Source organism: Cryptotermes secundus, unplaced genomic scaffold, assembly GCF_002891405.2.
Source record: "Cryptotermes secundus unplaced genomic scaffold, Csec_1.0 scaffold813, whole genome shotgun sequence".
NCBI classification, from domain to species: domain Eukaryota; kingdom Metazoa; phylum Arthropoda; class Insecta; order Blattodea; family Kalotermitidae; genus Cryptotermes; species Cryptotermes secundus.
Genome location: NW_019735471.1, coordinates 597,704 through 615,165, shown reverse-complemented (window position 1 = coordinate 615,165; position 17,462 = coordinate 597,704). Strand labels below are relative to the sequence as shown.

The 17,462-nt window shown below is 36.5% G+C and overlaps 2 protein-coding genes across 2 annotated transcripts in view; one reads left to right on the top strand and one right to left on the bottom strand.

Annotated features, from left to right (window-relative positions):
- The window catches only part of LOC111869418 (citron Rho-interacting kinase), a 57,547-nt gene extending 48,631 nt beyond the window's left edge, over nt 1-8,916 (top strand). The window contains exons 31-35 of the mRNA XM_023860936.2: nt 1,857-2,072; nt 2,341-2,496; nt 2,845-2,986; nt 3,868-4,019; nt 8,243-8,916. Coding sequence (XP_023716704.1) covers nt 1,857-2,072; nt 2,341-2,496; nt 2,845-2,986; nt 3,868-4,019; nt 8,243-8,247 — 671 coding nt within the window. The 3' untranslated portion in view covers nt 8,248-8,916. The remainder of the gene's footprint in view (nt 1-1,856; nt 2,073-2,340; nt 2,497-2,844; nt 2,987-3,867; nt 4,020-8,242) is intronic.
- A 3,100-nt stretch (nt 8,917-12,016) lies between these two features.
- Nucleotides 12,017-17,047, bottom strand: LOC111869401 (cell wall protein DAN4-like). Its single transcript, XM_023860901.2, has 3 exons — nt 16,971-17,047; nt 15,513-15,675; nt 12,017-13,948 (listed from the first exon to the last, which is right to left on the bottom strand). The coding sequence occupies exons 1-3, from the start codon at nt 17,022-17,024 to the stop codon at nt 13,749-13,751; spliced, it is 417 nt and encodes a 138-aa protein (XP_023716669.1). The 5' UTR covers nt 17,025-17,047; the 3' UTR covers nt 12,017-13,748.
- Between the last annotated feature and the right edge of the window lie 415 nt (nt 17,048-17,462).

The following is a 17,462-nucleotide window of genomic DNA, read 5'->3' as shown; positions in this document are numbered from 1 at the left end:
GAAAATATTGTGACGTGTCGCGCTAGCTGGACCCCTCCCCCGGAGCTGACGCACCGAGCGGAGCCGAAGTTAGCCGAGTCCCAGCGTCCTGGTAGCTATGCAACGCGAGTCAACAGCGGTGACGTAAGACGGTGTGAGGTAACAGCGTTGTTAGGCTATATGCAAACACTGTGACGCAGCACCGCTTCCTACTGTTGACGCGGGCACAGGCAACAGCGAACAGAATAAAAGCTGGCTGAGCAGTAAGCGTGAGTGAGTTGTAATGTGGCAGTCGCTGAGTTGAGTTGTAGTCGAGTTAACTTGTAGCCGTCCCCAGAGAGAGTTAAAGCGTATCAGCGGCCAAAGACAGTTCTCCACTCAGCAGTGAACGAGTAAAAGTGCGTGATCAANAGTGTGTGATACAGTAACACTTATATAGCTCCCGTACTGTGAAACGTGTAGACTACTGACAATAGAGTGAATTGAATATTGCGAATAGGGTTATAAGTTGTGAAACCCCGCAACATTGTCATAATTAATTGTAGCCGTTACTTGTAGGTTGTTGAATAAACCAATTAACAATCTCTACGGCGTCTTCAGTAACGAAACACGTTACACTGGTGTCAGAAGTGGGATTTCGACTTACACACATGACCGACAGGTTTCGAACTCAAAACACGTTGCAATATGTTTCACCGTAGTTTCCCTTCATTTTTAATGTTATATTTTAGCGTCCTGTTGCACTGATTTATGTCCATGATTTATTCTGACCGTCTTACAGTGCATACATTTATTCACCTTACTCTTCTCTCTTGCACTACATGTTTCAGCACTAAAGTGCCATCTTCAGGTGCTTTTCTGTGTACGTCGAACTACTTCATTGCATGCCCTGTTGTCTTTATACTAAAATAACTAAAATATATATTCATCATATATAATGATAAATTTTAAATATTAAAATTTTTATTTTAAAATTTGAAGTTTTGGATTTTCTTATATTTAGGCCTATGTATGAGTAATATGTATAAGACCTAAAAGTTTGTAATGATGGTACATTAGTACGAATATTATGTTTTTGGACATTATCCATCGTCCTGTCTTAATACAAAAACCGTTCTGTTTAGTTTTCAAAACACAATGTTTCGGAGACTGGATTCTGTTTCTGTTTTCAGGTAAAACCTACTGAGTTGGGCCCAATCGATAAGCTAGTCCCTATCTCCGGACTCCAGTCTCCAAAACATTGTGTTTTGAAAAATAAACAGGACAGTTTTTAGATAAAGACGACAATGGATCATGTCCAAAAACGTTATATTTATATCAATGTAATGTGTAATGTGATTATGATAAAATTACCAACCTAAGCATTTATAAAACAGCAGTCACATAATCTTCTACGGAAAATATATTTCTGTTTTCATAAAATGAAATACATAAATGTTTACAGGATTTATGGTAGTAACTAAGAACATTACTGTATTCTGGTATATGCTTACTGATGTTTCGGAGGAATATACGTGAGGGTACTCTTCTATCCCAATGATGGAAGCAGTGCGTTTCTCCAGAACGATGGTAAATGTTCCCCAGAATACATCACATCTCAGAAACAGTGATATTTGAGTAGACACTTGGTAATTTTTCAGAAATGTTAATTATAAATAATGGGTAGGGGGTACTGAAAATGTTCAACATACTGTAAATCATGTGCAGACATGCCATCTGAATACCAAGGAAGTGACTGTACAGCTGTCCTGCACTATTGTGTTTATTAACTTAAATATGTTTAGATTAATTTTATTTGGATACCAAAAACTTTACACTGTCTGTAAAATTAATTTTAATTGTTAATATCTTATTGTCACATCTTTTTACCTTTTCAGAATTTCTGGATCCAACTGACAAGAGTCTGGCCCATGTCGTAGTTGGGGCTCAGCATCTGAACATCTACCCAGTTTCCATATTAGATGTTACCGAATCAAGGACTGCAGAACCGGAGTACCTCTTGTGTTTCAGTGTATTTGGTATCTTTGTGGATAAATTTGGGCAACGAACACGACTAGACGACATCAAATGGAGCCATAAACCTCTTGGCGTTGGTAATACAAGTATTTTAATTTCACCTTTTGTCAGATGAATTTCCAGAAGGGAAGTGGTCCATTCTTTAACAGTGATTTCAATTAACAAGAAATAAATATTACATTTTCATATGAGGTGGAATTTCTGATTTGACAGTTTGGTAAAAACGTTTTGGACATTTCAGTTGCCCTGTATGTTCCCTTGTTCTGAAGTGAGATCAGTGACATTGTGATGTAAGATATTTAAATTACATATACATATATAAAAACACACTGACTTTTGTTTCAGCTTATCGCAAGCCATATTTGTTCATTATTCACTTTTCTTCAGTGGAGGTTATGAAGCTGTCAGTTTCATCTTTCACTCGTAGTCATGATGACAGTGGTTCCACTGTGAACTACCCAGATCAAACGTATATCAACCTCAGTAGTCCCCGTTTCCTTGGTAAGTAATATACATAGCATTTCTTGCAATAGTCATATAATGAATTGAATTATTTCATCAGATAGAAATATTATGTTTCTGTAGGGGCATACTTTTTACTGACAGTTGCATATTGAGATGCGGATGCAGTGAACGTCAATAAGTGTCACAGATTTATTCACCCCCCCTCATTTGATAGTGTTAGTCTATCATATGTGTTGTGAATTCAAATTATTGTGGTAAGAAAATTTTTGTGTGTTCCATGCACGATCCTAGGTAAGAACTGAATTATATACTGATTGTTCCAGTCATCCAGTTTGCATGCTGCTAAATCCAGTGATGTGCTGACTGTTGCTTGCTGTGTTGCAGGGACAGTAGAAGGTCAAGGTCCAGCTATATACGTGGGCCACTGTACCCAAAACGGTATAGAGGTGTTAAAAGTGGAGGGTGCTTTGGCATGCAAGGAAACCAGTAGTTCTAGTATAACCAACACAGACACAACATCAGAAGGGTGAGTGAGCTAGCAGGCCATAATATAAACAAACTGTCCAGATCCAGCTANATAGAGGTGTTAAAAGTGGAGGGTGCTTTGGCATGCAAGGAAACCAACACAGACACAACATCAGAAGGGTGAGTGAGCTAGCAGGCAATATCAACAAACTGTCCAGATCCAGCTGTGTAAGGTTAATATCATATACCTTTGTTAAAGAAAGAGTGAATGAAAACACTCCCTTCTTCAGGCAGGATGCTGTGTTGGGGATCTTTTGTTTTATGTTTTTTTGTGTTCAGTGAAGCGGTGGCTTTGTTTTCTATTTTTGCCTATTTTGAATGTTGTCTGTTCGAGCATGTTTTTTATTTGTATGTGGTAGAAGTGTGATTTCACATTCTCTTCAGTTTACAAAGAGCTTTTTGGTCTCAATGATAGCCCTTCTTAGCTGCAAGTGTTGTGATTACAACACTCGCAGCTAAGAAGGGAACACACATCACAAGACGCAGTTTACACAGAAAATAAGAAAAACGACCCCGTAGTGAACGAACCACATGCAAGTTTTAATTAAGGCAAATAAGATGAATTATCTTAACAAGTTTTAGCGAGTGTAAATTTATCATAATTGACAAATACGGACTTTTTAAATACTTTTTAAATGGTGTTGTGAAAATATATGGGGGAAGGCAATGCAATAGATTGATGTAATTGGGACACCTGATGATGGCACTATGTTGCCGAAACATGTTGTGAAGTGACAGGTGAAATTGAGTGCACTACAAGACAGCCACTGTATACATATAATGGATGAAAATCAGTGCAACAGGACGCTAAAATATAACTTTGTGATTATTGTTGCAATGGTCCATTTCAGCATGGGAAGTGATGCATGATTTGTTGCGCAGGGATGGTGCAGATCTCAATAGCTATGCAGGTTCAGAATTCAGTTTCACTTCATCATTGGCACAGTCTTTGGAGAATGACACAGACAGTCCCTGTTCTCTGGATAGTGAATCCATTGATTTTAACTCTGAGCACAGAAAAGTGCATTTTGATGGTGAGTTATGTGTGGTTCATTATGAATTTGAAGAAAATAAAAATTGTAGGCATTTTGAAGAGTATTTATCTTCTGGGATATAATGCCTTGTAGCCCATTGGAAGTCAACTGATGCTTCAGAGGAACATATCGCCTGCATCTTCAGGGTTGAATAAGCCAAGCAAGGTACTAGAGTGAAAGCAGATGACAAGCTGGGTCACCACCTGCCTTCAACTCTGGTATTTTGCTCGGCATATTAGACTTCAAAGAAGATGGAGGTGATTTGTTCCTCCAAAACGTCAGTTAACTTTCAACAGACTACACAATGTTATATCCCAGAAGACAGTACTCTTTATACAGGGTGTCCCAGGAGAAATGTGCCAGGCTTCAGGAGGGTGTTTCTTATGTTAAAGTATGCCAATATAACCCAAAACACCTATGTCCAAAATTGAACGGTTACGGAGATAATGGCCCGAGAAAAGTGTGGTCTTCTGGCGGGTCCACGCACTGTACCTGTCAGCTGACAAGTCTTATCTATGTTTGTCCTTGAGTGTGGTGATTCACATTAGCTGTAAGCTTATGTGCTACCTTCAGGGTACATTGTGGCCACATTGTGAAAGGTTGGTAAATTAGTTGTGTGGAGTTGCTGAAATGCCTTTTGTGTTTTCACACGTGGAATATTGTGATATGCATTTTGTGTATGGATTTTGCGTTGGCAATGCATGTGCAGCTGTTGAAGAATACCAAAGGTGTTTTCCCGATTGAAGGATTCCATCTTGAAGTGTATTTACGCGAATTCACCAGACATTGCATGATACTGGTTTCTGTGCACTCTGAAAGGGAGGATGTATGAATGAGAAACATAAGAGAACATTCTTGAGATGATTCAGAGAAGTCCACATCTGTCCATTCATAGAATGACCTCTCGCGTCGGCGTATCACGTATGCAGGTGTGGTGAACTTTACATGACGAAGAGTTGTATCCTTACCATGATCAAAGGGTACAACATCTGGAACCAGGCGACCATGCTCAGCATATGGATTTGTGCCACTGGATAGAAGCTCATCCCAAACTGTTAAGCATCATTTTATTCAGTGATGAGGCATCTTTTACCCGGGACGGTGTAAATAATTTACGAAATGTGCATATGTGGTCCCATAATAATCCACATGAGATAATGGTAACGAAATTCCAAGAGTTTTTCTGTGAATGTATGGTGTGGTGTGCTTGGGAACAGGTTGATTGGACGTTTTGTGTCTCACAACAATTTAACTGGAAACACATATGAAGCCTTCCTGAGGAGTGAGCTACCATGTTTGTTGGAAGATATCCCGTTAACAATAAGGAGCCAAATGCACTTCCAACATGATGGGGCTCCCCCACATTACACTCAGCACTTGAGTCACTACTTACATGAATCCTTCCCCAACCCCTGGTTAGGTCGTGGTGGTCCCATTGCATGGCATGTTACGTCAGCACTTGCCATTCATGTCATGTATAGTGCTTGGAAACCTAAGGACAACTAAGACATGGCATGCGAGTTTTTTTTTGTAGTTCAATTTAATAGCTTCATGTCACTCACAAATTAGTCTGATGTTACGTACATTATTAACATTACAGAAACCACATATTCCTGCCAGTTTTAATATGTATTTGTGTAACGCCTGTCAAAGTTTCACACTTCTCTGGCCATTATCTCCGTAACCGTTCAACTTTGGACATAGGTGTTTTGGGTTATATAGGCATACTTTAACATAAGAAACACCCTCCTGAAGTCTGGCACATTCCTCCTGGGACACTCTGTATATCCACCAGTGTGAGAACCTCAAATCCTACTATGTAGGCATTTTATTTTCCATCGATATCATACTTGTATTTAAACTTCATGTAACACAGTATACTTAAACTGCTGTGTTGCACCAAGGTTCTTGGTGTTGTGAATACCTTTAAAACATTAATTAATGAAGTTTCTTGCCATTTGGTAGATAGTGAACTGTTCCTCTTCTCCACTTCACACCATTTTGTGTATTCCCTATATTTCTTCTCCCTTAACTTATATATGTAATAGAATGTTGATTACAGGCAGCTTTCCAACAAGATTAAAATTTTTGGAAATAAGACCTGTATTTAAAAGTGGAGACAAAAATGACACATCTAATTATAGACCTATTTCGCTCCTCACATCAATCTCTAAGATTTTTTAGAAAGTACTCTTTAATAGATTATATCAACATATTAAGGATAATCATGGTCTTGTTAATGAACAGTTTTGGTTTAGGCAAGCATTGTCGACAGATTGCATGTCTTATCTCTTAATTAATTATATATTAAGAGCGTTAAATAGTAAATTATTAGCTGGGGGTATTTTCTGCGATCTTCATAAGGCATTTGATAGTGCTAATTACGATATTTTGTTGCTCAAAATGGAATTCTATGGGATTACCAGAATGGCTTATAACTTAATAAAATCCTATCTAGAAGACAGATATCAGAGTGTTTAACATGTTAACTCAAGTAAATACTACTCTAGACGGGAATCCCTCAGGGGTCCATACCTGGTCCCTTGCTCTTTCTCTTAGATGTTAATGATATGCCTAATGTAATATCCAACATCTCAAACCCTGTCTTATATGCTGACGATACTTGTCTGATAATTACAAACCCTAATATCCAGATGTTTGAAAGAGATATAAATACCACCATACAAAGATTAAATAGATGTTTTCACAGCAATTTATTATCATTAAATCTGGAAAAAACCTATTTCCTTCAATTTTAACTAAAAACACTAATGCAACTGACTTTAATATAGCATACAGAAATATACAAATAACTAATGTACATACCATAACATTTTTAGGTTTAATAATTGAGAAAAATTTATCATGGCATACTCATATTGAACAATTGATACCTAAACTAAATAAAGTATCCTACATAATTAGATTTTTGAAAGTGTTATTATCTTTGGAGACCTTAAAAATGGTCTACTTCTCATTAGTCCATTCAATTATCTCATTTTTTTTTCCTTGGCACTACAGCCCCAGTGGGCCTAGGCCTACCTCCATGAACTTCTCCGTTCACTTCGGTTTTTCTAGATCTTACACATACGGTAGGACTCCTTGGGTGAGTGATCAGCTCATCGCAAGGCCTCTACCTGTAGACAAACACAGAAAAACGCACACAAACATCCATGCCCTGAGTGGAATTCGAACCACCGATCTCGGCTTCCGAGAGAGCGAAGACAGTGCATGCCTTAGACCACTCGGCTACCGTGACCGGCTCAATTATCTCGTACGGTATAATATTTTGAGGTAGCTCAACTCACTCTAAAATTATATTTAAGATTCTTAAATCAAAAAAAGGATAATAAGAATCATTACAAATTCCGGCAGCAGGGATTCTTGTCAAAATTTATTTAAGGAACTGTCTATTTTCCATTCTACTCTCACTATATATTCTCTTTATTAATGTTTGTTGTTAATAATAAAGACTTGTTTAAAATAAACTCAGATGTTCATACTTTTAATACAAGATCTAATTGTGATTTGCATTTTCCAGTGGTAAATCTGACTATGCCAGAAGGGAGTATGGTGCTCTGGTACTAAGCTTAAATATCATATGATATTCCTAAATTTAAAGTGGCATTAAGGAATTTCCTGACCACCAACTCTTTCTACACTGTGGAGGAATACTATTGTTATAAATAAGAATTTTGAAATTTGACTATATCTAAAGTATTGAAATTGCTGATTTTATGACTGTAAATTTTGATTGTAAGATGTCAACTTTATGCTTTTAAATTTACTATTTTGTATATAAATATTGTGGCTATCTTGCATGTTTTTATAATTTGTCCAATCAGGTATAAGAAAATTTATTGTGTTGACTGATTTCAATAATTTTTTAAACTATGCATGTATGGGACTTGTTCCATAACCAATGGCGTTTTAGCCCCTCAGAATCTCTGCAGTTGGCAATAAATATGAAAATATGGAAACAGTTGTGTAGTACCTATTACATCCTGTGTTAAACTAATCTGCTTGAGGTTTCTTGCCTGTTTTCTTTATTTTTTCCAGATAAAGTGGCTTAAAACAAATGCTAATCTGTATTTTATGAAATTCAATTGAGTTCTTTGGGTTTCTCTGTCCAGAATCTGATTATCCTTGTATTCAGATATACTGTGCCCTTTAGTACTGTCTGGTTTGTGACCTGCTCTTCTTTGCATTTTCTTCTTTTCCAGCATAAGGATTACCACATGGGATACCAAAACCTGAAGGATCACTGAAGTCCATGATCCCGAAGCCATCTAAGATCTGTTGCAACTGGGCTGTTAAAGAGGCATCAATCTTCTCACAAAACTGCAGCTTTATCCAATTCTGATTTTCTTTGAATCGGAGTGGTGAATTTTGCAAGTTCTTTTTGCTGCTCATGATATTTCACTTAAGGAGTCTTCACAGACTTTGTTGCAACATGATCATTTGTCCAAAATATGCTTTGGCTATACTTCGTAACAACGATCTCATGATGTAGAAGTATGATTCGTGCAGGACCAGAGCCCTGAAGAAGAAAAAACAGTTCAATAATGCGTCCCAAAGTTTCTGAGTTCCTGTTGAGGCCTGCAAAAACTTAAGGCATTTTCTGCATTAATTTGTAATTTGTAATAGATTTTTTTTCATCATGTTTGAATTTACTCTATATGTAAGTTACAAGGATGTGACGTGTAATAAAATGTGTGGTTTTTATTTCAGTACAGTTGTTAGGTTAAGAGTGGTTTCAAAATTGATATAACATCTTATGGCATGTAACTTTTCCTGTGTGTCATTCTTGGCTGCTTTTAAAGCAGCATCTTCTTTAATATTTACAATGATGTGTCTAACTGCTTTATTATTTAACTCCACGGAGCTGAACTCTTCTTGAGAAGACACCAATTGTGCAACTACTCAAGAATTTCCCACCATTTTATGGAACCCAAAGGTTCATTATTGTGTTCACATGAGCCCTCCACTGGTCCCTATCCTCAGCCAGATCAACCCACTCCATACCACCTCATTCTGTTTTTCTAAGATCAATTTTAATATTATCAACCCACCTACTTCTTGGTCTTCCTAGTGGTCTCCTTCCTATATGCATTTCATTTCACCCCCCGTTTGTGCTACATGCCCTGCCCATCTTATCTTCCTTGACTATCATACCTGGAGAAGAGTACAAGTTTTGAAGCTCCTAATTATGCAGTTTTGTTCAACCTCCTGTCACTTCATCCTTCTTCGGTCCAATAATTTTTCTCAACATCCTGTCCTCAAACACCCTCAGTCTATGTTCCTCCCTTAATGTCAGAGACCAAGTTTCACACCCACACAGAACCACAGGCAAAATTATGGTTTTGTATATTCTAATTTTTACATTTTTAGACAACAGACAAGAAGCAAAAGGTTCTGGACTCAACGGTAGCAAGCCTTAACCGGAGTCAGTCCCCTCTTAATTTCCTCTTGAACCAAATTTTGATTTGTTTCTGTCATTTCCAAATATTTGAAGTGTGCCACGTTTTCAAAGGCTCTGTTAGCCATTTTTATATCATGATTTTGCCCTGCATTCTAGTGACAAGACAGCAACATATACTTACTTTTCTCTGCATTTACTTCTAGACCAGCCTCCTTACTAGCATCAGTTAAAGTTTCTGTGTTTTTCTTCATAGAATCTATGTTATGTCCTGACAGATTTACATCATCAGCATAAACCAGAAGCCATTGTGTCTCATTTAATTTCAGTCTCACCTGGTTTCCCTGGACTTTCCTAATGGCATATTCTAAACAAAGTTGAAAAGTAATTGTGACTAAGCATCCCCTAGTTTTATGTCATTTTGGATAGGATACTTATCAGACAAATATTTATGTATATGGGCTTTACTATAAGTTTCATTTAAAACATTTTAATCATCCTAATTATTTCCATGAGTACCCCAAACTCTGTGAGAATATTTTAAAATTCTTTCCTCCTAACAAAATCAAAGGCTTTCTTGTAGTCTGTGATCAGCCACTGTACTTCTTATTGTACTCTCATTTTTGTTCAGTATCTGACAAATGTGAAAAAATATGATCAGCTGTTGATCTGTTTAGTTTATTGCCGTTGTATATTGGTATGATAATAGACTCCTACTTATCATTCTTTTTTGTCCCAAATAGAATTAATGAGTTTATGGATCTCAGACCATAATGTTTCACCTCCTGCTTGAATCAGTTCAGCCGGAATTTGATCACTACCTGACGATTTATACTTTTCAACTTTGCAATAGAAATTTCAACCTCTAAAGACTAGGATCAGGTATGCATTTCTATCAGCCTAATATCACTGAGCTCAATAACAGAGAAGTAGTTCTTCCATCTATTCAAAATTCTGTGGGAATCAGCAAGCAGATCACAATTCTCATCCTTCACTAAGTTACTTCTTGGTTGGTAACCCTTCTTAAATTAATTTATTCTTCTATATAGATCTCTAATGTTCTTGTTCTTACTGTTTGTTACAAGCTCATTAATTTCGTCTTTCAAGTATTCTCTCTTCTTTTTCCTGAAATGCCTGCTGGCTTCACATCTTACATTGTTCAGATTATCCCCTTTTATTTTGCTCGGACCCTGTAACCTCTGCAATTTGGGTTGTTTCCTTTGATCTCATAGTTTTGAACATCCTTTGTCTAACCATGGCTTATGCTTCTTCAGTTCATAACAACCTAGACTCTCTTTGGCTGAAATTTAGTTTCCCATGTTCTGTTAATATCCATCTCAGTGTCTAAGCTTACCAAAGCTGCGAACCTATTTGAGATTGCAACATGATACTGCTCTTTAACCTTTACCTAGTTTAATTTTTTGAGATTGAACCTCTCTATGTGAAGTTTGTGCATTATTTGCTTACTCACTGCCAGTCTCTCTCTAATTTTTACTACCACTACATAGTGGTCAATATCACAGTCTATTCTCTGAATGATAGGACATCAAGTACACTAGAATGTCATCTCCTATCTATCAAACTGTGGTCAGTTTAATTGTGAGTTTTTCTATCAGGAGATGTCCAAGTAAATTTATGAAAGTTATGATGTGGGAACATTGTATTATTGACAATCAAATTTTTGGATGTGACAATGTTTACTACCCTGACTCCATTATCGTTATTAATTGTGTGTAATATCTCATTATGAATTGTTGGTTTTAAAATGTCAAAATGACAAAACCTGCATTCTTGCAGGTCCCACTGATTTTCTGCCCATGATTCTCTTTTTTGTGCGTACAGGTGGGAATTACGCTGTTTGACATGTATCAAGCTGGAGCGACAGATGTAACACACATAGCAGTTTATATCCAACCAATGCTTAACACCCATACACTACATTACAGGTTGTTCTAAACATCATGACTGGAATACACATAGTTAAGCTGCTCTCAGATTCTGGAATACAGGGATATGATGGGGTGGGTTAACAAGACATTTATGGACTGGTAATCATGGAATAAATCTGCAAGCACATTGGGTGCAAATCATTACAGGAAAGCAGTGGCAGCTGACTAGGAATCACTTGTTATGACATATGATGAAAAAAATTATCATTTTATGCAATTATTTTCCATACATATAATGCTAGGAAAATTAGAGTTCCAGTGTTGTCACTATTGTGAAGTCCTCATTGTGAACCATACTCACTCTGTCGCATTTTTGGAGTATTTCTTTTTTGTACTGCCCATGTGGAGGGTGCTGTATATCTAAGAGAAAGAGAGACTTCAAGCAGCTGAGCTAGAACCCAACCACTTTTTTGATCAGAGTTGTAAATGCTCTAATCTATGTTAATGATATACAGTATGTGTAATATTTCAACTTTCAGTGAGTTATAACTGCCATCTTGTTCATCATGTGCTAGAGATCCTCTCAGTAACTAAATCTGGCCCACGTTCATGGTTTGCTAGCCCCTGATATGACTTTATCTTTCTTTCTTTTCTTTCCCCTTTTTTGTGGGATGGGGGGGGATGGGTGTTAAGAGTAGCATCCATACAGTAATTAATCATTCTGTATGCCTGATAATACTGAACACAGATAAAGAGAAGGGGTGGTTGCTCAACTTTATAAGGAAAAATGGATTTTTTCTGAGTAGAGGCAAAGAATGATTGTGGTGCAAACACAGGCGAGGAAATGAAGACACTGGTGTAAACACAGATGAAGAAGATTCTGATATGATATACCTGTAAGTAAGGGAATGTTTTGACCATGAACACAACTAGTTAATGCCAAATATTGCTCTCTTTGAACACAAGCTTACAAATTAAACTACATATTTAATGTCATATTACAGAACTTTAATCAAAAAGAGTATTTACTATAGAGCCCTGAAATCCATATTCATTTGGTATGTTATAGTAAGGTTTTCAGGACCGTCAGATGTCTAATAGCAGCATTGCACATAGACAAGGATTATATTGTTATTCTTCCAATTCATAATGTTTATTTTATATCATATTGCATACAATTGCAATTTTAGACATCAGTGACAATTTATCTTATTTTTTATGTTATAACAGACATGGTATAATAATTGCTATCTTTTTTCATGACTAGAATTCACTCCCCTGACTTAATATTTTCATGATCTTATAATCATCATTAACCAAAATCTGGTCAATGTAGTTTACCATAATAACGTCCAGAAAGACTGCACCCAAGTAAATGTACATCAGACTTTGCTTTCATGTGCCAAGTGTTTATGTGATCGTGAAACAAACCAGGTTAGGCTTTTTATATGCCAGTAATTCCCAAACTATTATTTCACAAAACCCTTACTGGAGAAATCACTATATGTGAGCACCCACTTAAAAAAATCTTTTCTAAATTTCTCTTTTACATGTTCCTTTTCAGACATTCACATGACTTATTGTAACCCCTCAAACCTATTCTGGGCAGCATTGTTTTCCCCTCATTTTATGATGCCTCAATACACAAGGAAAGGAGAAACGAAAACAACACAGATCGTTAAAGAATTCTGTGAGAAAAAGGGGAAAACAACGCTGTCTTGACATCAGAGGATGGCAGATAACACCCCAATCTCTTGTTTTGACAGAAGAGGCAAGGAAACACAAATCCTAGCAGTTGAAGATTTTAAATGTTAATACTATATCATTAACTTAAAATACATTTTAACTTTAATAATTAGAAAACTTTTATACATATTTTAAGCATATGTACCATGTAATAGAGGTTCTTTAGTATGCTGTTATTGCCTTCTGAAGACGGTCACAACTGACCAAAACCTGTAAAGTCACTATAAATATATATTGAGTCAAACTGGATGGTGATGTCAAATCATTTCGTAATAATTAAGTAGTGTGATGGACCTGAAAGAATAAAGTGAAACTTAGGATAAAGTAACTAAACTAATCATCTCAGCCAGACAGTTTGAACAGATTACAGAGAATAATGTTTAAAAAAGAAAAAACAACACCAATATATTATTTTTAGCATTTTGCCTTAAAATAGTGCTGCACAAAAAATCTGCCATTACACAACTGTTTCCCAGCAAACCCACTGAAACCTAGCTCTGATTGTTGATGTAAGTATCCAATCAGCTTATGATTTACAGTCATTAAGTTCATATAGCTCACTTCTGGACATGGGTGTATTGCACTATCTTTTTGCTTCAGTCTTACAAAAATGAATGACTAATTTTTTATGCTATATTTTAATAATTTATTTCCACCTGTAGAGATACACAGATTTTAACATCCCCTGCGTCTTTGATTACGGCTTCCTTTCTTTGGACAAGGATATCTTTGCTGTTTTGATTTGCTTCTTGACCATTGGAATTGGAATCCAAACCACCAAGACAAAGTTCCACCACTTGGAGGTCTCTGTGGCAGGGGGTAACCACCTCCACAACTGCCACCAAAACATGGGAACCAGCAGTACATCAGAGGACCTGTGCAGAATTCATTAATTTTTAGTTCACCTTGCTATGGCAGAGGATGGAACATCTTCCATTTCTTTAGTCATTCCATCATGTGTGGCAGAACTCACTTTTACAGTGGACCTTTCAAAATGAACCCAAATAAACTACACATCTCTAATCTTCGAGCCTGCATATATCTGATATAAACATGTTTATACTAGGCCATTGACCAGAATGTGCAGCTAATTAGTTACAATATTAAAATGTAATGATAATGTTTATACAAGTCCCACATGATTTGTGAAGTGTGATATTTAAAAGAGAATCATGATGCAGATGATTTTAGGAAGGCTGTTTTCTGCACACACCAACATATTTTACATTTATCACAGACATATTCTACCACAGTGATGTACATCCTTTTCTTTCAGAGGGACACATTGCTAAACTACCCTTTGTGGGGTGCATAACATTGACTTTATAAAGAAAACAAAATTCTATTTGTTATTGCAGAAAAATTTTATCAATTTTTCTACAGAAATGAAGCTAAGCAAGAAACAAGAGTGAAGCAGACAGCAAGCAGGCAGGCCTCGGGTATTCTCTGAGTACTTGGGGTTCCCCTGCCAATCTTCATTCCACCAAATTCTCCATCATCATAATCACCTGAGGCAGGCTACAATAGGCCAATCAGTGGCCGCCGTGCCAAGTGGACCCAGTTGGACTCCCCCCACTAAGCAAATTAAAGAAGAAAAAGCAGGCAGGCCTAATATAATCCAGGGAATCATTGCCCTTGGCCTACATACATTGTGTTTATATTTGAAGAAAGCAGTCTTCTGGGATTTGGCACCGTGTATTTGTGGTGTTAACCGACGTTTCGGAGGAACGTATCGCCCCCATCTTCAGGGTAGAAGAAAAAGTATAAGAAATCTGCAAGCGACAACACCGTGAGAAACGGTAAAGCAGTCTGCAGATTTCTTATACTTTTTCTTCTACCCTGAAGATGGGGGCGATACGTTCCTCCGAAACGTCGGTTAACACCACATATACACGGTGCCAAATCCCAGAAGACTGCTTTCTTCATAGTCACCGCCGTGAAAGCCTCAAATCTTACATTGTGTTTATATTTGTTCCAGAAGAACTTTTAATGTTAAAAATGGTGAAATATTTCATTTTGCTAATAAATGTTGGTGAATTATTGGAACTAAAGCTTAGAGCAGGGTAAAGCACTATATTTGTATGCCCAAAAGCTCTGAATGATCTGGTTCAGGTATTTCAGATTCAAAATGGACTTTTGTACATATCTTCAGCCTTCGACTCTGCAGAATATAGAACTTATGAATACAAAGAGTACCAGACCCCCATCATCGTTTGGATTCATTTTAGGTTGTAGATCCCTTTTGTCATCCTTCAAGTGTCATCATCATATCACAGAGAGTAAACAGAATTACTGTCCATTTGCATTTCACTAGAGAAATGTATTCATATTTTCTTTTCACAGAAGTCACAATGCAATAAGGAGGGGAATTAGAAAAAGTTTAATTCTGTAGAAAGTGTTTTCATTATGAAATGCTTTGGTGATTAATATTATTCTTACCCCATGTAGTGACTGATGGCAGTGTTGTCATTCTACTGCTGGTTGTAGTAGGTGTTGTAGTTGAAGTTGTAGGCACTGTGGCATTAGAGGAGGTGTTATTTGTTGTTATGACTGTAGTAATAATCGTTGTGGTTGTGTTAGTAATAGTAACATTCTGTCCTGCCTGCAAGGTAATCAAGACATGAATATTTCACACAGTAGAAGAAAATATATCATTAATTCATTCTATTTTTAATGTGGATATTCCTAAATATAAATGACTATTCAGTCTTTGAACATTTTTAAGAAAATACTTCTGACTTTTATTCAAGCAAAAACTATTTTGAATCTTGGCTGTGACACTGGCTATCCTGAATGAGGATGTTCATGGTTTTCTTCAGCCAAATTCCAGGACAGTATCACAAGTTGGATTATGACCACTTTCTTCCAGATCCTTTCTAATTTATTATTCATTAAATCATCCTATTATTCAACACGGTATAGTGGGTTGCAGTCTCATTAAATGAACCACAAATAAACAAGTGAACATGTAAGAAAATACTATAATTACATTAATAAATTTGTTTAGATTTTACAAAGGATGTGAGAAGTTATATTCCAGGATGTTGATGGACGGATATGCTTGATCTCACCTGGATTCATTTTATGCTTCTGTGCAAAGAAATTCTAGCAAAAATATGTAAATATGCCACTATCTACATAGTGGCCACACTAAAATTTTTTATTAGCATACAGCAGGAGTGACTAATTATTTTTGCCTGGAACAGAATAAGGCTATTTCAAAATAACCAGGTCAGGAGGCCTCTCAAGAATCATTCACTACATAAAATACAAGTAAGCAGTTGTCAGTTATTCATACTGATTTACAGATATATCATAAGACAAGAATAACATTAACAATTCATTCAGAAATGATATCCTGAAATCAGACTGGTGCCGCCACAAATTTAGTCTAATCTGGAGTGACCCCCACTTTCTCATATATAGTTGTAGATGCAGTAATTTAGTGATAAATACAAGTACCAGGATCCCATTTCAATTAATACGTTAGATGTCTTGTCATTAACACACATTCATTTTACTGTATACAAGAAAGTAAAAATTAATGAAAGGTTGCACGTAATATTCACATCTACAATTCATTGTGTCACATAAGTCCTATGTGCTATGAGCTTTGCATCATTGGATTTGTATCTGCAATAATTTAATACCAAGGCCAATTCAGTATGCAAAATATCAGGTGATAGGTTTGGATAACATGTATCCCAGTGAAATATACCATTCCACTTTGTGAAATTTGATGTTTTCAGGCTAAAAGTAGCCAATTACTACTGATCACTCAACGACTGTGTTACATCAGAAGTAGCTCTTATTGTGTAATATCAAAATTGTTTTAATTTTGTCATAATTAAAACTCAGTAACATTCATAATCAGTCTCTGTCATCACAAATACTTACCACAAAAATGCCAATCTTGAGAATCAGAAGTGTGATTGCTGCAGATAGATTCATGACTGTCACTCTGTTGGTCCCTGCATTGCCCCTAACATCTCATGCCTGTTATATGTTCCCCACCACAGTCTACAATTCTAACTGGGAAAATCCCTTCCAGTGATTTGTTAATAGATGAATCAGATTTAATGTAACCTTTGTTACTGTCTGTAAAGTGCATTGGCATTTCATATTAAATTATACAGTATGAGTGATTTAGTATTCTATTATAGTGGGGATCAGGGCTAACCAAAATACACCACTTGGGTCCTATGAAGCATTTTCTCTAGTTATTCATAAAAATTGTTGGTTCTTAACAGTGTGAAGTACTCATACACAACCTTAGTAGTTACTGCAATGTGCAATGAAACCTTCATTGAACAAGTTTCATTGGGGAGTAGGGGATTTGAATGCTAGACTAAGGAAACCCCTAAATTGAAGGAGTTTCAATGAAGTGAT

Bases quoted from the DNA above. Each gene is read 5' to 3' on its own strand.
- LOC111869401 (XM_023860901.2), bottom strand. From the start codon at position 17,024: ATGAATCTATCTGCAGCAATCACACTTCTGATTCTCAAGATTGGCATT. The intron at 15,676-16,970 runs GTAAGTATTTGT...ATTACCTTGCAG, and splicing joins TCAAGATTGGCATTTTTGTG to GCAGGACAGAATGTTACTAT. The intron at 13,949-15,512 runs GTAAGAATAATA...AATTCTGCACAG, and splicing joins GCCATCAGTCACTACATGGG to GTCCTCTGATGTACTGCTGG.